General features: G+C 49.5%; 1 protein-coding gene across 6 annotated transcripts in view; it reads left to right on the top strand.

Moving 5' to 3' along the window:
* The window catches only part of RASSF5 (Ras association domain family member 5), a 79,979-nt gene extending 55,212 nt beyond the window's left edge, over positions 1-24,767 (top strand). For 5 of the 6 annotated variants that reach the window (XM_090025000.1, XM_090025006.1, XM_090025004.1 and 2 more), the window contains 4 exons: positions 14,951-15,064; positions 17,656-17,953; positions 20,057-20,172; positions 21,676-24,767. In XM_090025000.1, the coding sequence (XP_089881126.1) occupies positions 14,951-15,064; positions 17,656-17,953; positions 20,057-20,172; positions 21,676-21,828 (681 nt within the window). In that variant the 3' untranslated portion in view covers positions 21,829-24,767. The remainder of the gene's footprint in view (positions 1-14,950; positions 15,065-17,655; positions 17,954-20,056; positions 20,173-21,675) is intronic. The other variant, XM_090025001.1, reaches the window with a different exon arrangement.

Genomic DNA, 24,767 nt, shown 5'->3' with positions numbered 1-24,767 from the left:
AGGGTTCAGAGGACTTGGATGTTTCAAAACCTGAGGTTTTTTCCATTACTAACTTGGTCGTCTTTGGCTTCCCACAAATACTAGGGTCAGCTGGGGCTGTTCTGATCTAGTCTTCCTAGGATGGTATTTTATGTAGTTACTCATGCAGCAAAGATATTAGCTCGTGGTTGAGCCGGAGTAGGTCTTCTAGAAAGGCACCCCTCATTTTTGGGTATGGACACATGTGTTGTAGGGTAAATGGGAGCAGGGCTTTACTGTACATCAGCACTCCACGGTAACTGCCCATGTGCACGCTCTTACCCTGTGATAAAGAGAAGCTGAATCGTGGGGTGTCATCCCTTTTCCACCGAGGGCTAAACTGCTTTCCCTTAACACGGGGTAAGAGCACACTCACGGGCAGTTACTACAGAAGCATTACTGTAGTTGCTGGGGAAGACCTGTTGGCTCCCGTCTAGACCGCCCGTGCCTCCAGAAGAGGAATTATGCTCGTTGCACATTGTTTTTTTTGTCCAGTCTAATTTGAAACGTTTTTGCCTGTGAACAAAGATGCAGATGGGAAAAGCTGTTTCTAAGTAAATCTCCACAGTAATAGAGAGCTTAGTCCAGTTTGGCTTATTCATGACCACTCTGATACGTAGTCGTGAAAATTTGTCTTCCTCTTTCAAGGTGTGTGCTTCTCTTTATAGTTATGCTGCTCTGTTGAGTTCAAGTGAAGCCCAGTATCCTACTGAAAACTTTGTCCGGGATTTAAAATAGATCTAGTTCCTTTTATGTATTTATTGAAACACCCATGAGGGTTCCTCCCCCCACTTCAAGCTGCAAGGGGTGGGTAAGTGTTGGAGGTTAGATAATTACACTCTTATTATGTGAGAACAAAAGGTTTCCTGACCCTTTGTTGAATCTTTTATGACTTGCAGAATCACTTGGTGTTAGATTTGTTTTCGTTTCCCCCTGCCCCCCGAACCTTTGAGCTGCCAAAGGCATACAAAAATGGAGAAAATTAATAAACCGATTAAAAAGCAACAGATCTGTTTTTGGGAATTTCTGATTTGGGTATTAAGTCACAGTTTTGAGAGGGGGCCTTAGTAATTTGCTCACCTCAATCTTCATTTTATAGCACCAGATATAGATCATTAGCAGGTAAGATGCCATTTCATTTCCAGTACATCTGGAATGACTGGCTATAGAAAACTCGGATGAAGTGCATGTTAGGACCACCACTGTAATTTTAAATCCAACTCTTCTTTTCCTGAGAATCGGTGCTCAGTGAGATGAGCTGTAATCACCCTGCAGAGAACATTTGTGATGCATGCACTCAGACCCAGCTAAAAGATTGGACGCTGTGCTCTCACGAGGAGGTGCTGGTTTGACGCAACTTCACTGATTCAAGGGGTGATGCACACCAGTACTCCAGCACGGAAACTAGCCTGTGCTTGCCTCTAGGATCACTTTTGTCCAAGACGGTTGCAGCGTCGAGCCCAGACCTCCAACCCAGTTCAGTATTTTGGGGCTGTTCAACCGGCCGTCCAGCGAAGAGGGTCTGCAGGTGGATTCGACTTGGCAGCAGCATTTCTGAGATGCAGAACAGGCCCCGGCCTGGTGAGAAGACGGGCCGAAAAGACCAAAGCGTGTGAAGGTTGAAATGGGCAAAGTGACTGGGTGGTGACTGGGTTGTCACGGGTGTTGTGTTGTCGACGCATAACGGCTTGGTCACTGGAAGTCATCCCAGGGTAGCACGTGGTTGTCATTTCCCGCAGGCGCTCTGTATTCACACCAAGCTTCTCAAGAGCAAAACTGCAGCGCCCCGTACCTACACGTTCCCTGCCGTTGACTGAGAAGCGACTCTTCGCTCCGCTTATCTCTCTCGTGCCGCGCCTTGGAGTCGTAGCCCCGAGGCGGTACTCCAGTGTGTCTGGCAGCAGCGGGCTCTCTTCTGCCTCATGCGTTGTTCTGCTGGCGGTGGCGTCCTCTGAAATCTCTGGGAGGACTTGCACTGCAGGTGGTGCTGTAACAAGTGACGAGAGAGGGTAGCTTGAAGTTTCCATCTGTTTTTAAGATCCCAGGGTGGTTTTCCAAGGCCACTGATCGGCAAGAGCATCTCTTGTCTTGGACCGGGAGCAAATTCCCCCTAGCACCCCTGAAAGGCAATAAACAGCATCCCACTTTGCCGACTGACATTCAGGAGCGTGGCCCAGTACTCCTTATCACCTGTGCGGGTGGTGGGGGTTTCTCCCACCCCCCTCCATTTAGTGGCCCGTATCACAGACTTCTGACTTGTTAGGGAAATGCTGCATTGCAAAGAAAGGCTTGCCTGGCAAACCAGCACGTCAGCAACCTCCGCCATGTGGAGTGAGGCACGCTGTATGTTGGTGAGCCGTAGCTCTTAGCACACCGCGTGTTGGTTCTGGGGAGGTTTTAATGCGCTGAGTGCTGCCTCCCCCCGTGCCAGATGAGGCTCGAGTCCAGGGAACGCTTCTTACCAGCCTCAAAAGAAGATCGCGCCAGCTCGACTCGGGCTGTTTGGAAGGTGGGGGAATTCAGGCGCAGTCTGAGCCGGCAGGCTTCACTTTGTTTGCAAACAGGTTTAATGAAACCGTTGCAAAATCCCACGTGGACGCAATGCAGTTTCAGACCTAGCTTGCATCCGTTTAGCCTGTAAACGCAAAGCTGTGCATTTAAACTGGCGAGCTAAGCAGTACGTAACCCAGGTTTGCAACTGAACTGTGTCTCTTGGGTGCTGTGCGCCAGATTTTCTAACCCGATTTTTGTTAAACCGGTGCAGGGTCTGTGTGTAAAGCCAGCCAACTCTGACAACAAGTCGATGGTGGAGTCAGAGTACAACCCAGAAGGCATGGCTCTGTCTTCCCCCTTGGCCGCTGGACACATGCTTTCCGGTACGTCACCCAGTGGGAAGGGTGTGTGCAGCTGTGTGTACAGCTGTGATGTAAGTGAGAGCTTGCAAGAGCCAGGGGGGGATTGCCATAGGCATGCCACTTCCATGGCATTGCTGTGTAGATACCAGTATCGCCGCTTTCTCTCAGTAGCGTTTCATCTTTCCCTTCGATATGCTACGTAGGTGGGACAGGAGTGCGAGTAGGGTGAACATCGCCCCGTCTTCTCCTTCCCACGAGCAGGTGGTGTTGGGAGAGGGGGTGGAGAAGGATGGTAGGTGGTGGTGTGCAGAAACATCTATTCTAGGATTGTCCCGTGGCAGCCCTACAGTTACTTGTTAACCAGTGATTTTCTCTTCACTATTCTCAGGTCAGGCTGCGTCTTAAGCAGGTGTAATAAAGCATCTCTTAACATCCGTGAAATGCTGAAGCATCACGTCGAAGTGCAGGACTGTTCTCTAGAGGACAGAGTGGTGGTTTCAGGAACTTTTATGGGTTCTGCTTCTTGCCTTGTGTGTCCGCTAGCTTGTTGTTTAACCCGGTTTTGCTAGTTGTCTTTTTTTTTTTTCTGGCTGTAAGGGAGACTTGGGGGGTGTTGACTAGTGTTTTGTAAAGCACTTTGAGATCCTGGGATGACAGGAGCTGTAGGAGTGTAGCCTGCTTGTCCAGGAAGGGATTAGCAGCGTGCTGTCTGGAGCCACTGAAGCACAGGTCGACACGGTTCTTTGGGTAAATCCTGATATCTTTCATTAGACCAAATTAATCTAATGAAAGATACTGGGTTTACCCGAAGTACCTTGTCTGCCTATGTCTTTAGACCAACATGTCTACAGCCTATATGCCTGAAGCACAGGCTTGCATTTAAACCCTGACTGTCATGGATTGAAATATTGTAGTAAGACTTTTTGGTGGGCAGAGGCTGGTCACAGAAGCTAACCTGCCCACAGAGTCCTCCTCCAGGCTGGAGGATAAGCAAATCCTTATCACTTGACGGTCCCAAATCTGGGCTGGGACATGGGCAGACAAGGTACTTCGCAACCCGCCCCTCATCAAATATCCTTTTGGTGTGTGAACGGGCAGAGAAGCATGGAGAGGTTGTTTTGCTAACAGCTTGTCTCATCCTGTCTCTCTCAAACAGGAAATGTGGCAACGGTTTATGGTTAATAGCTTCTGTTCTCTTTTCTTCAGCAAGAACTGCATGTTTTGCAGCAGAAACTTTGCACAACAGGAGGGCTGGGTGGATTGGTGAAGAACTATAGGAGGCTTTCAGACCAGAGAGAGGACTTTGTTGGACTCTGAACGAGCGACTGTTGTAGGTTCATGTGCAGAGCTATTATTTCTCCTCCCAGACGCTGGGTCTCGGCGTGCCACCTCTTGGTCCCACCCTCTACCTTGCTTCAACTTTGTTTTTTACTGCAGAAATTGCACAGTGAGTCTTCACGCGCAGTCTGTGGAGCGCCCTGATGTGGCTTTGCTCTTTGGTTGCAGGTCCAGTTTGTCGCCATCCTCCTATCTCTTGTTGGATGGTACCAAGCTCTGTGCCCAGTGGAGCGTGCACAGTGCTGCTAGGAAAAGATTGGTTTGCAGCCTTCAGGCAGGTTTAACTTGGAGGTCAAGCCATATTCTGCTCTTGACTCTGCCTTGTTCCCCAGGGAGGTTTACCCTCATGGAAAAAAACCTGTGCACGTTTGAGCTGTCTCATTACCCAGCAATTGAAACGGTCATCGAGGATAATGAGGAAGCTTCTGCTAGATCCATGAAGTATCCCGTTTCCTTGCTTACCTCTCTACTTGGTAAGCAACGAGTCTCCCAGGGCTGCAGAGTTCAGACAGGAGGCCCTGCAGTCTCGGTCTGGTGGTTCTGTTCCTAAATTGTATGATCTTAGTCCATCAGTCTCTGGACCTGGGCACACGCTGCATAAACACCAAAGTCAACTGCACCCCGGTGCAGGCTTAGATGGCCATTTTTCTAGGGTAGATGCCACAGGTTAAGGCGGCTATCAAGACTTGGCAAGTTTGTGTTGGCAGCCGGCGTTAAATGTGGGGTTGGACTTGAACTGCTTTAAACTCAGACTGCATCTTTGCTGCTATCCATCCTGGCCAGCCTGAGCGTGGAGCATGTATATCCCGAATCCGTCCCTACGAGGCCCCCGTTGCGATGCGGTGACTGACGCTTCGAGAAGTGTTCCCTGGAGGCGGTGCGCGAGGCCAAATCCGGTGCTGGGGCAAGTCCCTGGGTGGCTGGTGTTAGCTCTGGGGTGGTGTTTGGACCCTGTGCCCGGCACCTGTTTCAGAGCATCCTCCAGTTGTAGTTTCACCAGCAGCGGGAGAGTGTTAAGGGAACAGGCCCTTGAACTTCCCGGGCCTTTTTATGGCACCGGGGATGGCATCTTCGGTATTAATAGCTGTGTAAATAAAAGAGGCTGGGACACCTGCTCTGGGGACTGGCTCCTAGCAGGGGGGGCAGCAGGTGTCCGGCAGCTCTCCCGCGTGTCAGGAAATGCCTGGGAGGGGCAGCCTTGTCCTGGAGATTGACCTGAAACCCAAGCCCTTGCCCCAGCTACGCCCAAGCGGTAGGATGCTACAATCCACGCGGTTGTGGCTTGAGACCCTGCAGGTGGTGAACAACAGCTGTCGTGCCCCCATGGAGCTGCGGAGAAACCTCAGCAAAACTTCTCACGGGGGCAAAGAAATGCTCCCCCTTGGAGTGAACGCGTGCTCAAACCATCATAAATTAACTTGAAAATAGTTGTAAAAATCTGATTTCCTCATGCCTCTCGCCCCCCACTCCCAGTTTTTTCAAGGGGGAGCACGCTTCCCTCTGTCCTTGCAGGTCTGAGCCTCGTTCTGAGGGTATCAGGCGGGGCGATTTGTCAGCGATTGTTAATTCCTTACTATATTTAGGATTTCCCAGAAACTTCATTTTAATGGCTTATTCTCCCTTGATTAGGTACGGTGATTACATTATCTTTTCAGAGCTAAGAAATTATTTTAAAACTTAATCTAATTTTTTTTCTTCCCTTTCTGTCTGAGCGAAGCGTCCCCAGTGGATCGTTTTCCACAGATTTATTCATGATGGGGGGAGTCCAAGCCATTTTGTTCTGGTTTTTATATTTTTGTATTGATCTACCATGGTTTGCCACTCCTTGCTTAGCTGATACCCTCTGCGTAGCAGATGCTGCCTGTTCCTGAACTGGAGGTACATGACTCTCCTTTAAAATCTGCTTCCTGGTGTGAATCGTGCAGGGAAAGGAAATGTTAAAGTTTCCTTTCCATATGAGTTGAAAATTCATCTGCTGTGAACAGGGCCAATGAAAGAGGAGTAAAATTTTCCGGTGACTATTCACCGACTGTGTGGTGTTGCTGTTCTCGTTGTTGAAAACGTGTGTCCAGCCCCAGACATCATCAGTACAGGGTAGCTTTCCGTTTACAATCTGAGCTGCAATACTTTGAGCGGTTCTGACATTTCAAGCCCACTTCACAAAGCTGGTATCATGGAAACGGCAGCGTCTGTGGTTTGCACCACTTCTGATGTTGAGCACAGGAAGAAAAGGCTCTGTGTTCTCTAGGGCCTCTGTGGAGATTGAGTTGTGCAGCTTTTCGAGGGAAGGGCACTGGTCTAATTTAGGGTTTGGTCAACCCACATTGCATGTCAGTTAGCTTGAAACTCGGTACGAAGTTTGCTGAGAAGTGTCAGCCCTTCGTTACATTCAGGGCTATAGAAGTGTCTCTTGCTGGCTGACAGTTTTTTGTTTCTGCAACAGGTTCGTTTTACTGTCCGTGCACCCCTCGTTGGTAGTTAGCAGTGGAAACAGTTAAACCATCTGCCACTGAGCACCGCAGGTTTAACAAGAACACATTAATTCTACACCAGATGCAAGGTGACTTAAGTGACCCCCACGAGAACACAGCGAGGCAGCTAAATCCCATATTTGCTAAGTTGTCATGATGCCAGGTTTCTTTTTTTGATTGCAGTCCTGTCTGAAAGGGGGAAGAAGCCGCCTGTTACGTGACGACTTACCGAAGGTGGTCGCAGGCTTGCCGGTCTTGTACAGTGCGCAAGGTTGGGGAGCCTGAAGTCAGATTTACCTGCAAAATGCTTGATGTTTCAAGGTTAGATCTGCCCCATGTTTTAATGAGGGAAGTTGGGCAGAAAGCTCATCTAAAATACCAAATTAATGCTAGAGCTGGTAAGTAGTGGTTTTTGTCCGTGCATGCAACACCACCGTTTTTTGTGTGTGTATAGAGCTGATCTGGAGGTTTACGTAGACTTCAGCGTGTGCCTCAGTCAGTTCACACTATCGTATTGTAAGGTGTGAACAAATAAATGCTAGTCTCACTCTTTCAATATGAAGGGTGAAGTCAACAAATGGATAGTCAAAATGAAGACATTTAAGAGGATCAGAACAAACTGTTGTTTTAATGTCTCTTCACTGAAAAAGGTAGGGGGAGTTTTGGACGCTAACTTTTTCTGACCTGCGTCCAGACGAGAGTAAACCAGAAGCTTAGCTCTGGGCTGAACTGTTTGTACCTCTCCCCCTACTTCGGGACAAGTGCTCTCTAATGGGAGGGTAACGACTGAAAACTGGTACTGGAGTCCACACAGCAACCACCTGTTGCAACCCATCATTGAGAGGGAGGAGAGAGGTTTCATTGGTTCGATTTTCCTCCCCCCCCCCCCCCCTTTTTTAAAGCACACAAATCTTTAGCTGGGTATTTTTGATCTCAGTAAAGACATGCAAGTACAGAACCGGCTAGGAGGTTTCGTTATGCGCTCAGGGCTGAAGACCAAGCCATCTGAGACTCTTGCGTGAGTCATTTAAGAAGAGGGCCATCAGTGAAATGGCTCATAGTTTCTGGTCGGCAGATCCATGCATCTTTCGGTCTTTTTCTTCTGCTTTAACAGAAGAGAGTTCAAACAGGATGTAGACCAATAAAGGAGGAAGTGGTAAAAACAGCAGCCTTGTAAAAATTAGGAAACTTGTGGCCCTGAACTGGGACTTGCCGTTTACTAGTCAGTCCAGTGGCTAGGTTCAGTCCTGTCCGTGATCCAGCACAGCAGCACAATTAATAAACATGTGCAATTCATGTGAGGTGAAGAAAATGATGAGAGACCTGCATGGCTCCATTAGGCTGGGCATGTACCCCCTGTACGTGCAGGGCCTTCCAGGCGTGGACTTGGCTTTGTGATTAAACTGGGAGAGGGTGGGAGCCCAGAACTGCAGAGATGACTAACGAGGACTGGGTTGTGCTGGAAGAGACTGGAATTGCAGACGGCAGAGCTGTGCGGCGCGGGCCTGGAAAGTGGTTGGCCCTGCACATCTGGATTGGGGTACGCGGGGGGAGCGGTGGCAGGACACAGCTGGAATTGAAGGCTGCAGGGCAGGTCAGCGCGGAGGCGTGTTGGCAGGGCTGGGCAGGGATCGAGACTGGAATAGCAAGTTGTGCAGGTGTGGGTGGGGTGTGGCAGGGAAGTAAAAGCTGCGTATTGCCTTTCTGGAGAGGGAGTGCTACAAGCTGTCGGCAATATTCAGAACTAACCTGCGTCTCTGAGCACGAGCAGGTTGCTAAATTTGACGGTAAACAGATGAAAAGCAGGACTTGGGCATGGAATTAGCCGTCTTCTCCTTCGAGGCTTGGGGGAGTTGGTTTGGAGACGGGATGCGAATGACCAAAGTGGCACTCTTTGACTTGATGCCCAATAACAGCACTCCCGTGTCGCTTCCAGAAAGCGCAGCAATTAGCACCTGCCTTTTGCCTGCCGTTAAATGCAGTGCATGGGCATCCCCTCAGCAGCGACCACATTGCTGGAGACTGCGCTGCTTCTCTGGCAAGTGGCATCCCCATTGTGGGATGGTTTAGGGAGTTTTTAAGGGCTGGCACACATCTTATGTTCTCACTGGAGAACAGCACCGCGATAGAAAGGCAAATGACACCGACTGTCTGACTGCTTCGGTCTCTGTGTGTGTTGGGAGGAGAGCACGATCTGGCGGGAGTGTCTTAGATCTAACCTCATGGAGAAGTTTTACTGCTCTTCAAGGTGTGACTTGAAACCAGCATGGTTACGCCACGTAGATCCGAATTTACCACCACGAGCGTCTGCACAGCACGTTCAACTGCTGCAGCTCTGCTGGTGTAACTATCGGATCCTTTCCCCAGGTAGACGAGACCTCGATCAGTAAATAAGTTTGCCTTTGAGAGTTTTAGCAGACGTGCGTTGCGGGGAGCGGCGCAGCTCTTGTGTAACATCACACCTTTAAATCCAGCTTAGATGTAGCCAAAGAACTGGGACCGATGAATGCCGTTCCTGGCTAAGACGCTCACTCATAATGCAATCGTGGGCAAGTTGTTGCCTTGCAATCTTATTAGAGGGCAAGGACTGAATACCAGAGTTGATCCTGTTGCTCATCTACCCGGGACAGGATGTGAGGCACATTACTCAGAAAAACAGCTGCTGCTGATCCCTGAATCAATAGAGGACAGCAGGGTTCTTGGTAAAACCTCCAAGTAGGCTGCACAATTTCACAAGCACGAAAGAGAAAAGCAAGCAGAGCTTGAGAAAGTGGTGGAAAGGTTAAGTCAGTGCGTAGCTTCATCGACATTGCTACTACATACATTGGTTGAGATGTCCAAAGGATTTAGGAGCGCGTGTTCTGTTAATTTAAATGGAAGACACTTATCTCAACCACGAAGATTGCATTTGAAAAATGCCAGCCCTGTCCTTTTGTGCCTGATGGCTCCGGTCCTACCCGTTGATGAACTGCCCACTTGGCATGAAGGGTTCTGCTCGGCATGGGTCTTAAGTATTGTGCATGTCAGTAGTTATCACAACGGTCCTTTTTAAGTGAAACACTGATGGCACAGGGTACAGCAAGCAGAGCAGGCTGCCTCGGGAGTCTGCCTGCCCAGACCCCAATTAGGCTAAATCTGGCCTAAGCCGTCTCGCGCCACGAGAGCTGCAGCCACATCAGTCGGACCTCCGGACATCGACAAGGATTGTGCAGGGGTAGCTCACACGGCAAAGCCCTGATATGACCAGGGGTTTGGGGGGCTTTTAGGAGACGGGTGATTGTTTCTCTCCAGCGCTTTTCCTCTCTGCAGCTTTGAAGGGTTTTCTGCATCCGCAGCCCCTTGAATCTGCTGTTCTAACATGGCGATAGCCTGTGCCTCTTGGAGCGTCTTTCAGCCTCTCCCTCCTTTCCAGTCCTCATTAAGCCGAGGTCCAGCTCCCAGAGCGCAACCTTTCCTCCTCTCCCCCAACTCGTTACCCAGCCTGTCGCTCTTCCCTCGGCTTCAGTATCTCCATGGTAACGCGGGGTAAAGTGATGGGGAGCAGAGAGACGGGCACGCTTCCTGCTCCTCTGTTAGAAGCCCGGCAGGGCCCGGCTTAGATCCGCTCCAGCCGCACGTGCACAGCCGTTCGGGTGCCAGTCCAAGGTTTTCCTGTGCCCTGTTCCCTTTTGGCATGGGTGAGGACGGCAGGCCAGGCCAGCCCAGCTGTTGTCCCAGGCACGTGCGACTCACTGGGGTTCCCAGAGCTGCATGCCTGAGGCCCAGAAATGGCAAAGACTGCTGGTTATCCTGGCTGGGCATTTCTGCAACCCCTCTTACCAGGCCCCCAACCCCGTGGGGAAATCCCACTGAAACCCACTCAGTTCCTGTGAAGAGAGCCATGTTCTTCCTTTCTGGGCAGCCGGAGGCCTGTGCTTGTCCGCTGGCTTCTAATGAAGCCATTTACCCTAAAGGGAGTTGAGCTGCATCTCTTCCCTTGTTGGAGGGGTACCTAGCTCCCAGGTGGGACAAGGGAGGATGTGGCAATGAACGAGTTAAATCCAGGCGCAGAAGGCAGTGAAAATGAGCAGTGAGCTGAAATGGTATTTTGCCTGCCTGCTGGGTAATCCCTCGCGAATGGGACCGCATGCAAAGAAACCCTGCTTGCCCTGCGGAGTTTTTGCTCGGGGCTGTGGGTTTTGCACGTCCCTCAATGCTTTTTGCTTTCCCTCGATGCTGCCTTCGGAGCAAAGCCACGTAAAATACAGGATTCCCTCTAGCAGGCACAGGCAGCATCTCCGTGCGCCGATCTCGGGAGAAGGGGTTTTGCGGCCCGTGCAGCTGTGCGCTGCGGTGTGAAGCGCGACCCTCCCCGGGCGTGTTCCAAGACGCGCGTGAACTTGTTCGCAGCGCGGCAGACTTTGCGCTCCAACGGCCTTGTTATCAAAGGAGGTTTTATCCTTGGCTCTTGATTAAACTGAAGACCCCTCTGCAAAGACGCTGGGCTGCAACCAAAGCTACACGCCATAATGAAGAGAAAATTGCCCTTGAGCACACGAATAAAATTAATTAGTTTTATTAACCCAGTGAATTGGTTGGCTAGGGCATAGGCATTGCTATGCTGATCAGAACAGCGATGGAAAGAAAGCAAGGCCTTGTGTTGGATACTCAAGAGATTTGGAGTGAATTTTTGGCTCTGCCCCCGACTCATGTTGTGATCTTGGGCAAATCACTGGATCTGGCTGTGCCTCTGTTCCCCATCCTTATAATCAGGGGTGATTATTCCTTTGCTGCTTCTACTGATGTGCAAGGTGCTAGTTGCTACAGCAATGAAAAATGTGGGCCTGGAGTAGTTCCTGCCCATGCTGAGTCTTTCCTTTGGCTTCAGTGAGATCTACATTGGGCCCATTTGAGGACCTGCATGGCTGGGTGCTGGTCTGCATCTCTGCCTCCACGCAAAAGCTCCTAAATGAAGTCTGTTTGCAGTTGTGCAACACTATGCATGGACAAGGGAGATGGATTACTTCCTGACCTCCACATTGCATCAGTGAGGTGCCTTGAAGCATGAGATCTGCTTATCCATCCCATGGAGAGTTGCAGAGGATATTAGGGGTATACATTACCCAGGTCCTTGGCTTTAAACAAATGCGGCTACAGGATACGACTGTCAGCTCTTCTGCTGCAAAGGTGCAAGTCCTTGAAGGGATGTCCAGATGACCTTTTTTGTACGATTGCTGAAAGCAAGAGGTTTCAAAGAGCAGGCAGCATTTTTCTTTTTTTTTTTTTTTAAGAATATAACTGTACACCTGTCCATTTGCATAGTTCACCACAATTTGACTTGCAGAACCTCAGCCTTCCCTGGAATTAGGGTGCTTTCAAGGCAAGAGTTGGGTAGGACGAACATAACTGTTCACTTGGACCCTCATTTAAGACACCGTGACCTACGGCCTTGGAGACATGCAGCCAGCCCTGTACCGGCCCGGTCGTAGGTGATTTCCCTACGAGGAGGCCTAAAGGCATGCTGTGCTTTACTGCACTGTTTGGTTTTTCTCTCTGAATTTTACTCCGCTGTCCACTTTCTTCCAGTAGATTTTTCCCTGTCCACCTGTGGATTTTAATTCATTTCAGGGTTGCACAAAACCTTTCAATCCCATCAGCCTCCTCCAGAGTCCATTAACCTCCCAGCAGACGGCAGCTTGTTTTGAAAGCCAGCTTTTGTTCTCCCTCCCCGCAGCACTAATGTGCCGTGGTTCAGCGCTCCCCGCCACCCCGAGCCAGCAGACCTCGTGTTTGCCTGGAGGTCTCTGCACTTGGTTTCCAAGGCTATTTACAGACCCAGAGGGCCAGGTCCTCAGGACGGTGTGAATCAGCATAGCAGTGATGACTGCAACAGTGACGTACGTGAACACCCATGTTTTTGGGTCCGTATCCAACCTGGCCCCGACTCCGGTCCTTTGGCAGCCTGCCTCTGCAAGGTGCTGAGGCCTTGCGGTGCGCCTCCCTGCTGTGACAGGTGGATCCACAGTGTTTGTTTCCCTTTTTGCTCCAATGCTTCAAACCCCTAATTACGTTCCCCTTTAGCTCCCCGCAGCCGTCTCCGTCTGCGATGGGACTTGATTACCGGTGTTTTCCAATTGTCTCTACTGACTAATGAATGCATTTACATAAAAGCCCTGCATCTGAACCCACCTACACACTGAAGCTGACTGCAAGTTGAGCCTCCTGGAAGGCAAGTCTCCAAAACCTATGAAAGGGGAAAAGACGCCCCATCCCTCAGTTTGCCCGTGCAGCTGTGTGACTTCCTCCGCAGGCTGTGAATGCGCTGCTTAGATTATTTGTGACCTGCCTATGAGGCCTTGGCCCTGGTGGCTGCTTTCTGCTTAGACGTTCTCACTTTATCAGCTGTAAGGCAATGGCTAGGTCTTAACTGGGGACACTGGGATGTGAGGAATACTGGAGCAGCATAATCACAAGCCTTGCATCCTGCGAACCTGCTGTAGGCCGTGCCCCAGGATGTGTGGCTTCCTCCCCTGCTCCGCTCCCAATGCATGTTAAAAACAGGACATGGCTCCTAGCCACAGCATGTGCAGGTGGGTGATGTGGTACCCATCTATCTTGACAGCTTTGTTAGTGCAAGGAAAAGCAGGGGTATGGGTGCAGGCTTCTAGTCTCCTCTCTGCCATCGCCTCCCTGTATAGCCTAGGGCAAGTCTCTTTTATCTCTCTGTGCCCTGGTTTCCTCGCCCATAAATTTGGGGCAGTAACATGTCTTCACTAAAAGCTCAGTGACTGCTTGCAGAGTGCTCTTAGATAATTTCACGACAGAAGGAACCAGAGACGACCAGTTGGATACATCCACTGTTGTGCCCATAATGCCTCAGAGCGGAGATGCCCAGGCTCTTGAGGGATTCCTGCGTAACGCCACGTGCATTTTATTGATTGCACATGGGGGTTACTTAGGAATCAGAACTTGTGGTGGAGGTGAAATCTTTTCTTAGACCAATTAGGTATTTGCAAATATATTTGCAAGCTTTTGGGCACACGGCTTGCAAATAAAGAATTTGTTTGGCAGGGATCTAGTTTGTCTAATAAAAGGTACCACTTCTTCCACGAGTTCTGATTCCTTTTTGCTTGTAGACGGGTATGGCTATAACCTATATCCCTGAAACAGGGGGTTATTTAGAGCACTTTCCTGCCCACCAGCTGCCCAAAGGCAGGTGACTCCCCTGCTCCCTTGTGCTGACTTGCTGGCTCGAAGGCTTATTTATTTGTGCTCTGTTCTCCCAGCGGAGCCTTCCCTACCTGCACGGAGGCTTTTACCCTGTGCCACTATAAGCATGTCTTTTTGATGCTTGCAGTGCAAGGGCTTGGCGGGGTTTAAATAAAACCGCGCCTGCATCTCAGCAGCGCCAGTGGAAATGGCTCAAGACGGCCATTCTTTTCTCCCTTGCCATCAGCAGCGGTATCCCAGGCGTGCTCCTGGCAAGGGCTGCGTGGCAACAGCAGATGTTACCGGCCCACCCTCCTGTGGCCGGCGGGCTGCAGACCGAGATCTTTACAGGCAAAACAGGTACGGTGGTAGCGCACGGGCCCCGCTGAGAGCAGGAGCCCCCAGTATCTGGTCCATTCTCTAGTCTGAACATCGATCGGTGTATAGGAGCCACTGCCTGCTAGTCACTAAACCACGGAGAGCACTGTGGGTCAATAAATCACTGAAGTGCTTGCTCGCTGGAATTCGAGTATCCGTCTGCCTGTTATTGACTGCTCTGATCTTGGTCCCTCCTGCACCGTACGCCTGCGTGGCAGGCATCGCCTTTCCCAGAGGGACAGCTCGGACCTCTAAGGCTCAGAGTTGGAACAATTCAAACGATAGAAATATTCAGGTGGAGGTAACCAGCCCTCAGAAAGAGGTAAAGGGAGCTCCAGGCTGGTTTAAGAGCCCCCCGGGCAAAGCTCTAGACACCTTCTTCAAGGAAACCTAACGGTTTCCACAGCTCTTCTTAAGTGCTGCAGGGGACTTAGGAAGTTGTTTGCGTGTTTTTAGGCAAAATTTCCCCGCCGCAGTGGAAAGTAAGTACTGCGGGAAGTAATCGTGTGTTTGGAGCCTCTGTCGTACACGGAACGCTAGCAATTGCTCTCGCTAGGACGGAAGGCAAGTAGACAGTTGTGGGACGTTGTATAGCCATAAAGGAGATACCGTGCCATACGTATCCTGTTTCTAAGGTGCCCTGGGCTGGCAAAGCCCTGTATACAAAATGAGGCATTAAATAGGCTTTATTTCTCTTTTCAGAATGTAGCAAAACCAGCCGACGAAGAAAAACACAAGCCTCTCACCGTCCAGGAGCTAAAGCAGAAAATTGATGATTTCAATGCAAAGGTCAAAAGCTGCCTGTTGATGAAGCTGGTATGTATTTTATTTATCCATTGATATGACTTCAAGTATTGACAGCAGGCTGTTAAGCCTGACCGAAGGAAGGAGGACTCGTTCTAGCCGTCGGCAGGGGGGCATCGCGCTCCATGGACGTGTCCAGAACCTCCGATTTGTGCTGAACAGTAGCAGCACAGGGGTCTTGCTGCGGGGGGGATGCCTAGACTGCAGAGACGAATGGCAGGTAACTAGCTGTGGCAGTAATTGCTTTGGTCACCAGTACAGGGATTGCTTGCCTTGCATCTGAATCCTACTGTGGAAAATGAAGCCTGAACGTGGTGTTTGTGTTAACTCGTGCTATCAAGTGGCTTTCTCCTGAGACACTCGAGAGAGTGGCTGGAATCTAAATGGTCTGATCAGCTCTGCAACCGGGGGGGCGTTTGAATCGGGCTTGTACCTGCAGGCTGGATCCAAGGGGGCTTGCGTGTGGGTGGGCCTGTGCGAGAGGAGCCTGGCTTCCCTGGGGCAGAAGCAGTGTCTGTGCCCCACCGCTATGCCTGGAGTGTGGGGCGCTACTCTGATACTAGTGGGAGCACTGGTGAACCCTGAAGTGACTTAGACTCCTGAATCCTGCTCGCCTCTTGGGGGTCAGTGGGATTTAGGCTCCAGAGTTGCAAAAGCTTTTGAATTTGCAACCCTCTGAGCAAGATCTTGATTCAGCAAAGGGCCTGAGCACATCCCTGAGCTGGCCGTTCAGATCACCCCGAGAAGAAGCCTGGGTCCCTGCTGACACGAATCAGCGGTATGAAATGACGTGACTTCGAGTCCCCTTGGTCCTGATAGTGGTTCCCAGCCGACTGGGGCCAGGGCACGTGTGGGGTGGGAACCGCTTGCTGCTTTTGGTGTTGCTTGGGCCTGACCAGAGTCCCACCAAATCAAATGAATGACTTGTTCACATTGGACATTATCTGAAGTCCACTGATCTGGCCTGTGGGAGTAGAGGGCCTGAAACTCTTTCACTGGCCTTGTATCTAATTGGGGCCCTTTCGTGTTAGCCCCACAGCCATCCAGATGACTGTTCTTGAGCTAATGTGTTATTTTTTTGCTAGGAGGGAAAATCTGCCCAGTAATCTGTGTTCAGCAGATACCAGCAAATGATTTGCCACAAATAGATGGGGCTGTATTGTTCTAGCTCAGATGAGTCATAGTAAAATAGCACCCTCCAGTTCGGCAGCTGTCTCGCAGCGTATTTGGAGAGGCTGGGCCTTTCTGGAAACACGTGTCGCCGTCAAACTTTTCAACAATGTTGTGGAACCCGTCATTAATTTGTCTACAGTTCTAGCCCTTGATTGCAGCCTTGTTTGCCGCTTGGGGGAAAAACAATTACAAATCTGAAGCCCCGGCGATGAGCATGGGGAGTCTGAGGAAATGAGTGTTTCACAAATTGGACCTAATAAAAAGGAGCTAATTCCATAAGCTGTTACAGATCAGAAGGAAGGAACTTCTGAAAAACAGAATTAATGTACGTTTTGGAGAGCAGCATTCAGGTGTTAACCGGTTCAGGAGGGGCGGTTTTGTTTTTTTTGCAATTGCTATTATATGCAAACGAACTTGGAGCCTGTTTTTTACATGAGGACATTGGTTAGAGCTGGGGTGGATAGAAACTAAAGGAAGGAAGAGCCCCGCTCCAGTTTGGGGTGTCTAATGAATTTTTTTTCCTGCTTCATGATTTTTTTTTCTGATCCATACATCAGGATAATGGTAGCCTGGGTTTTGATGGAGTTTGTGCGGGTTGTTTTCTTTTTAGGCAAATGGCAAATCTTTTTTGCCCTTGATCTGTGGGGGAAAAAAATCCCACCTCGGGTCACGGTAGCCATTAGCTCACACCACGCAGGGCACGCACATTCCAGCACCTTGAACATTTTGTTCCAGATGGTTTTATAGATCTGCAGAAGTCTGGCACATAGGTGCTGTCTGCTTAGCTGGGATTAGATTTCTCTTTATAGCTTTGCAAGGAGCTAGAAAAGGGTTTTATCTCTAGCTTTGATCCAGATGGTGGAGGTTTCAAGAGAGCAGCTGATCCCTTGGAAACGTCCGTTATCCAGCTTTGAAATCTGTTGAATTTTCCACCGTTTTAGACTCCGATTTTTAGCATTACAGCTTGCACCTGCAATTCAGAGTTCTGGTCCAAAGTTTGCATGCCAAGAAACACTTTCTGAACCCATCTGTAGCTAAAGCAGAGAGAAGTGCAGTTGCAAATCATGCTGGTTTTAATGCTGTTTTTCCAGATTTTTTTTTTCTTTTTTGGGCACAATCAGTTTAAATATGAAGACAGCAAAAAGGCTGGAAAGAATTTTAGGAAATTCTTGAATAGCAGGGATCAGGAAGAATTTTGTAGTGATGGACCCTAAATTGCTAGTTACTTTAACATGACTAATAGGATACTTTCAAGCTGTTAATTGCACAAGCAGTAGGGAAAATTGTCCCTGCCGTAAGCCCGCAGGGTCTACTACTGTGTTGAGTGTTCCTGAAGGCCATTCAGCTGGAAAAAGATGCTGGCATTAGCTGCAAACCTGTCATGAGCGTACTCGCTGGAGCTTTGACTTTGATTATCTCCTTCACCCTAGAATGAAGATGGCACCTACACGGGCTTCATTAAAGTGCACTTGAAACTGCGCCGGCCTGTGACCGTGCCAGCAGGGATCAGGCCGCAGTCCATCTACGACGCCCTCAAGGAGGTGAACATGGCCGACATGACAGATAAGAGGACTTCGTTTTATTTGCCGCTGGATGCTGTCAAGCAGCTCCACATCAGCAGCACGACCACAGTCAGCGAGGTCATCCAGGGGCTCCTGAAGAAATTCATGGTAGTCGACAACCCTCAGAAGTTTGCACTTTTCAAGGAGATGCAGAAAGACGGGCAAGGTGAGCTCACCCCCGGGAGGTCTTAGTGGCAGAGACGGGTCCCCCCCTCCTCAGCTTGGGCAATCTCAGCTGCTTCCTCCCCCAGCCACAGCTGGAAATGGTTCTTATTCTGTGTTGTTGTGCAGGTCACTGCACAGAGTCCTAGTCCCAAAGTACCTAAATAGACAGGGCAGGTGACGGTGGTGAAAAGGGGAAGGTTGCTCTCCCTGTCTTTGAACTGAGAACTGGAGGAAAGATGAAGTATCCTGCCCCTAGTCGCAAGGGGTTTGAAGGAAGCTGGCGCTTGTCTCTCTGGAGTCCTCCTCTGGTGCCTTTAACCATGTGGCCCATCCTGCCTGGCATTCCCAGATGCAGAATTTCCATAGGCAGCACTTCCCAGGAGAAGAGCTGCCATGCTACTTGATGTTCTTGCCAAAATGCTAGCCCGGGAAGAGCCACAGTTGCCCCATGGCCTTCCATCCTGACCTGAACTAACTATCGCTGCAGATCCCACGTTCTGTCGGAGCCAGGGGTGTTAAACGCTGGGGTCCTGGCCCCGTTCTGATGTAGATAACCAAGTGTGCCTGACCCCAGTTCCCTCTGCTCTACCCATTAAGTTTTCCTTCCCTTGCTGCACAATTCAGTCATGTTCACGACTCAGTGCAATGTCACTGTGAAAGGGGAAGCAGTTGCTGTCTTGCCTATGGTGTATATACGAGTGCATGAGCTTCAGGATGAAAGGCGCATACATGGTAAAAATTATGAAGGACAAAAAAAACCTTTGCCAGGTATAGACAGTGTTTTGTAGCACAGTAAATCCCGGATAACTTTTACTGTCTTTCCCTGTGTGGTAAGAACATCTCCGTTTTGGCCCTCGTTGGCTACCGCAGTAGCACTTGCTCAAGGATAAAACTCAATCTGCACATGCTGATATTAATTTCATGCCTGTGCCAGCAGCTTACTGGTGCATAGATGAGATCTAATTTCAAGCACTCAGACTTGAGTTACGGGGTCTCGTGTCAAAGCAGATGCAAAGATGGCCACCTTTTGCGGAGCGTGAGGTGGGGTAGTGGCAACCAGGAGATGCTGCTTCCCGGTAGCGTGATGCACCTGCCCTTACAAATAGGAGCTCGTGTAAAGTGTGTCATTACAGAGTGAAGCTGGCCTTAATGAACACCCCACTTTGACTCCTCCAGCCCCACTGTTCACTGTCGCCTCATTTCCCTCTCCCGCGATTTCCCCAGTCCGCCATCACCGATGCAGCTGGAGCACTGTCACCAGAAGCTGCACCACTTTGGCTCTATAGATTAGTTCTTGGCCCATCAGCTGGAAGGTAAAATAACTTGGGACCCCAAAGGAGTCGGATACCCCACACCCATTGCAATTTGGAGGGAGTCTCGCTGTTCCTTATCTTCTCTAATTCTCCTTGCCCCGTGATTCCTGCGCTCAGTCTGAGACTTGGAACCGGCTGCCTAAAGTTAAGCTTCTGAATCCTAGTCTGGGAGCCTAAAAAAGCAGCCCAATTTCAGAAGGGTGAAGCCCAGAGACACCAAGGGAAACACTGGATCATCCACCTTTTTTCTGAAAATCAAGCACCTATTTAAGCACCCTGGCAAGGCTTTGTGGGCTGCATTCACTTCAGCCACCCAGTCCTGAGAGCCATGACCTTGAGGACTATCCATTAAGCTTGGTAGTATGTTCAGGTTGAAGTGGAAGGAGATGGAGTGTAGTCAGGCTGAGGACACAAGTGCTTGATGTGGATGGGCTGCCCTGGCAACAAGGGAGTTTGCATGAGGCTACTAGCTTGAATGGCACCGGCTGTACAGGTGAAGCCTGTCCATGCTTGGACTCTGTATACCTGCACCGGTTCAACATGTTCATTTTGCAGACAAATTCATGTTCAATCTTACATGGCAACTTGGCATCTGATGCATTTCTAACAACTTCATCAGTAGCTGGTGCTGCCTTGGCCCTTACAAGCCCGTCCCCTGGAGAAAGGCCACCCTAGGGTGGCCCTTAGTCCTGAAGTCTGGCTCAAGCCGCCTTAAGACTGATGTTGTTTCCAGACCGTTGCTCTGCCCTCACTTCCAAAGGTTCATTGTGAATCTCTCTCTTCTCTCGCAGTTCTCTTCCAGAAGCTCTCTCTAACAGAGTACCCCTTGTATCTCCGGCTGCTGGCTGGCCCCGACACAGATGTGCTCAGTTTTGTACTGAAGGAAAACGAAACGGGGGAAGTTGAGGTATGTCTAGGACTCGCTGTCGCACAAATGTTAACCGCTTGACAAAAAACCGTGGCGGTGTTAAACAAACCTGTATGATTTACTGCAGCAGGAGCCCTGTTGGAGGGGGACAAGCGATAGCATTACCATTTCTATCATCCAAAAATGCTGAATTGGACAACTTTCTTTTGTGGGGGGGAGTATTAAGCTGATCGAAGAATCCCTGTGTTTTTTCAGAACCTTTGACCCCCTCCATTTTGTTACTCCAAACTTGCCCTGGGTTTTGAGAACAAAGGTAAATTTAAGCTGTAAAAATGCTGAGGCCGGTTTGATGTTTTGAGACGATAATCTGCGTGTGTTTGTTTATGGAGCTAAGCTAGGCGGCCTCACGGTTCATCCACCAGGATTAGATTAACTAAAATGCTGCCAGAACTAAGCCACTAGTTTAATTTGAGAGGGGTCAGGTCAGCGATGCACAGTGTAATGAATCCACACACAGCCACTTAAGGCTTCAGCTGCAATTATGGCAACTCAGAGACAGGCTGATTAAACCATGGGAATCTGCTAGTTAAGCTACAGGAGATGCACTCTTGGCTCCCACATGACAGAAGAGTGCATGACGCATATTTGAAATGCAAAACTTTTAAACGGCGTGGTTCAGCGACGATACCTTTTTAATAAAAGGTATGGTCGCTGAACCACGCGTTTTAGAGTTTTGCATTGCTTTTTCTCTCAGACCAGAACGGCTACCAAATACGCCCCGGACACGCTGGAACACTTCAGTGGTGCCAAAAAAGCTCCTCCGCTGCAGTGTGAAAGAGGAGGTATGGCAGGGAGGCACCTGATAGAGCAACTGGTTCAGAGAGGCAGGAGCTTTCACAGGCTGCAGCTTGCTTCATCAGATGCGAAGAGCATGCCTCAAACAGAAATGCAGCCCTCTCTTCTGCCTTGATGACACAGCCAACTCCCTCTCGAGAGAGAGAGAGAATAAAAGTTGCTACGTACATTGGCCCAATATTCCTGTGTGATATTGCACGGAGCCCAACTCTGCATGCACGGTGACAGCCAGGCTCCCAGGCTGCTGCATTAAAGCATTTGCATTGCAAATGTGATATTCAGTGAGAGCATCATAAGAAAGATTGATCCCTGCTGGCTCCGCTGCTTGTGGGGGACTTCACGGTCCCTCGGTGTTAGGACATGGGTGATCGGCACTATTGTCTCCATCCCTTTGGGGACCTGACCCCTCTCTCATTGGGGAAAAGTCTACGTTCAACCGGAGAACTTGGGTTTTGCTTGGGACTGCAGTCCCCTGATGGGTTCGCCCCTCGGGGGGGGTGTTGTACCGGAGAATCCTGGCGCTCCATCTCCAGGCGTTGAGATGAGGCATAAGTAAAACTGAGGTAACTTAAAACATCTTCCCTTCACTCCCTTCAGTTGTGAGTGCAGACTTGGAGGAACTAGAAACCCCAGCCCATAGCTAAGGGAAACTTTGCTCATTTTTGCTTGTCTTTGCTTGGTCTGCAGTGGGACGCATTCTCCATTCCAGAACTACAGAACTTCTTAATGATACTGGACAAAGAGGAAAAGGACAAAATCCAGCAAGTACAGAGCAAGTATGGCAGGTTTAAACAGAAACTACAGCAGACCTTGAAAGAAGCAGGAGGAAAGCCCGGATAACCCACATGGAAAGCACATGCAGTATCAGACTAAGCTAGGTAGTATTTTTTTTTTTTTTTTAACCAAAAAAAAAAAAAAAGACACTTCTCAGGACACCTCAAATTGGTCTCTCTCGCTCTCTCTGTCTCTCCCCCTGAGGACTGGCATGCATGCCACCCAGAGACAAGTGTTGCATTTCTTTTCCTTCTCAGATTTTTATTGCTGGACCTCAGCCAGTCAAAGAACAGAAAGCCTATGCTTCAAATCTGTAGGCCCTCAACAAACCAAATACAGCTGCTGCTTAGCTTTCATTCCTTGCATTGGATCACCAATCGGAGAAACTTCACAGTAACTGCCCAATGTTAAATAAATAGGGACACCTAGTCATTGCTTTCTCGGGCACTTCCTTCAGCCATCTCCCAACACCCGGCCTGTTGGTTTTGCTCTGAGGTGCTGTGGATGCATCGTGCATGTGTGCGTGTATTGTGTCACTCCAGTGGCAGGGCACCCCACGCAGGAAATTGCAGGCAGAGCAAGGAGGGTTGTTGCACCAGACCATGTGGAAGTTGCAGCTGCAGTTGATGCCAAACAGATGGTTGCACACTTTTAAAACCTACTGAAAAGGTCATCGGATGCCAAGAAGGCTCCAGCTCTACAGCAGTCTTTCCTATAGATGTGACTTAGGGAAAGACTAATTTTTGTTTTTTAAATAAGAGTCAGTCGGAGGAGGAGGAGGAAACTATTTGATTGGGCCAGTCGGTCTGCAGGAGGGAGCAGGTGTTCTCCAAAGTTTAGCTTGGTCATTCTCTGCCTTGCCAGGCTCCTGAGCAGCAAAAAGGGGGACCAGTCTTTGTACAAATTTCCATCTGAAAAGTAGGATCCTGGTGAAGGTGTGGGAGACTGGACAATGGCTCTGTACCAAACCCTCAGCCATAACTACCAGATGTGCTGATAGGCTCAAAGCTCCTCCTAGCACAAAGCACGCTCTGACCAGGAGCTGTGCCCAGCTTGGGGGCAGAGGTGTTGCACAAGTTTGGGGAGGGGCAATTGCAGCTTGCTGCGGCCCCTTGCTGTACTACAGAGGGTCTCCTTCCCACTTAGCCTGCTGTCTCCTGCTGCTTGCCTCCCACTCCCCCCTCTTCTGTCCCCCGTTTACTACCTCTGCTCCCTGCACTCATCCCTTGCACTTCACCATCCTCCCAGCATCCCACCTTCCAGCTAGGCCTCCTGCCCTGCTCTGTGCTTGGAGCTGGGAGAATATAGCAGGACCTGCCTCTAGGCTCATCACTGGGAGCCACATGCATGTTCCTTCCTGAGAAGTGCTTAGCTTGGTGCCCATGGGCTCTGCTGCAGCTGGAGGCGAGGCGGGGCCACATGCTGCAGCACAGCTCTAGGCTAAAAAGTGAAGTCGGAAGCATCTTAAAGGGACACCAACTTATTTACACTTCTCTGCCTGGAAAACTTTAACTTATAAATCTTACAGTTACAACTTGTAACTGAAAGGTGACTTTTTCCAGCATTTGCACATAGTGTAAAATCTGAGTGTCAAGTCCCTTTCACGCTCTCCCTCCTCTGCTTGTGTCTTTGACATGGTAATAAGGAAGAAAGAGAAAGGAGTGGGGGAAGTGCAAAATGGCAGGGAGAGAGAGAGAATCTGAAAGGACTTGGTCTGATTTTATTAACTGAAGTGTCCCTTTAATGTTGTTCAGGAGGAAGGAGCAATTCCAGATCAGGGGCCCGGCTTGCTGGATGACAACAGCGATGGAAGTCTAGTTCAAGAATCTCAAATTTACCTCAGTGCCTTTTTTTGTTTTAAGCTGAAAACTTAAAGCTAATGAGGCCCATCAGTGGGAAGGGCTTTTCTAAAAGGCCCTGCCATTTCTCCCCCACCCCACCCCTTTGCTAAAGTACTGTTGGGCTGAGGCTGCTCATGTCTCCCAGGGGGAAGGGAGGAATCCTTACATTTTTCCCTCCAGGTGAATGCACCTGGGGCTTGTGCTTTTGGGTTTTCAAGACCTGAGAGAGCAACTGTCCCACTTAGCAAGCTCGCCAATAGCAGAGATGCCACCTAGCGCCAGCGTAGGCTCCAGCCAGTCGTCTGGACCAGTCTGATGCCAGGGAACACAGTGCCAGGAGGGGGATCCTGGGTGACTTCTGGCAGCCTAAAGGGAGCATAAAGAAATCCAAAGCTCTGTGGGCAAAATGCTTAACTACCTCACGAGGCCATGGTGAGGTAGGTAAGTAGTTAGCACTTATAGACTTGAAAGCACTGTACAAATCTCGACGGAGCAGAAGGAAGCACACTGTAAAACACCACTAGTTCTGAGAAGCAAGATCCAGATTTTTTTTTTTTTAAAAAAACAGAAGCCCTTGTCATTTTTCTGGCTAACAGTTGTCAGAAGTTTTATGGATTTTTTACTAGTTTTTCAGTGACTTCCCCCCGTCTGGGACCCCAGCATGTCTTTGACGTTTTGTAGAAGGCATGGCTTCTTATGCAATTACCGTGAATGCTGCTGCAAACCTCCTGCAGAAAGGGGGGCTTTTTCTTTTCTTTTCTTGTTTTTCTTATTTTAAGATCTGGGGCATAAGAAGAACAGGTTAGTCCTGAAACCAAGCCTTCATGGTGGTAACGCAGGCCCCTTCCTTAAGCGCAAAATACTGCTGGCAGTGCCTTTGGTTAGTATTGTGTTGCCTAGTATGCGTGTGAATTTCTTTTTTTTAAATGTCCACTGTAAAACATGTAAAATACCATGTATAGATTGGAATAGCAAAGCTTCTGTGGCAAAGTGAAACGCATTTTTGCAATGCTGTAATTTATTTTTATTACTCCCTGTTAATTACCTATGGCATTTTTTTTTTTTAAATGCCACTCACTTTCAGCTTTTTTGAAAGTTCTGAAACCCGTCCCTCACATACAGACAGTGTAAACAAGCAAGCCAATAAAACTTGGTGCAAAAGTT

Source organism: Crocodylus siamensis, chromosome 13, assembly GCF_052110815.1.
Source record: "Crocodylus siamensis isolate JL-2025a chromosome 13, ASM5211081v1, whole genome shotgun sequence".
NCBI lineage: Eukaryota > Metazoa > Chordata > Crocodylia > Crocodylidae > Crocodylus > Crocodylus siamensis.
Note: the sequence above shows the minus strand (reverse complement) of the source record. Positions and strands in the feature narration are given on the sequence as shown.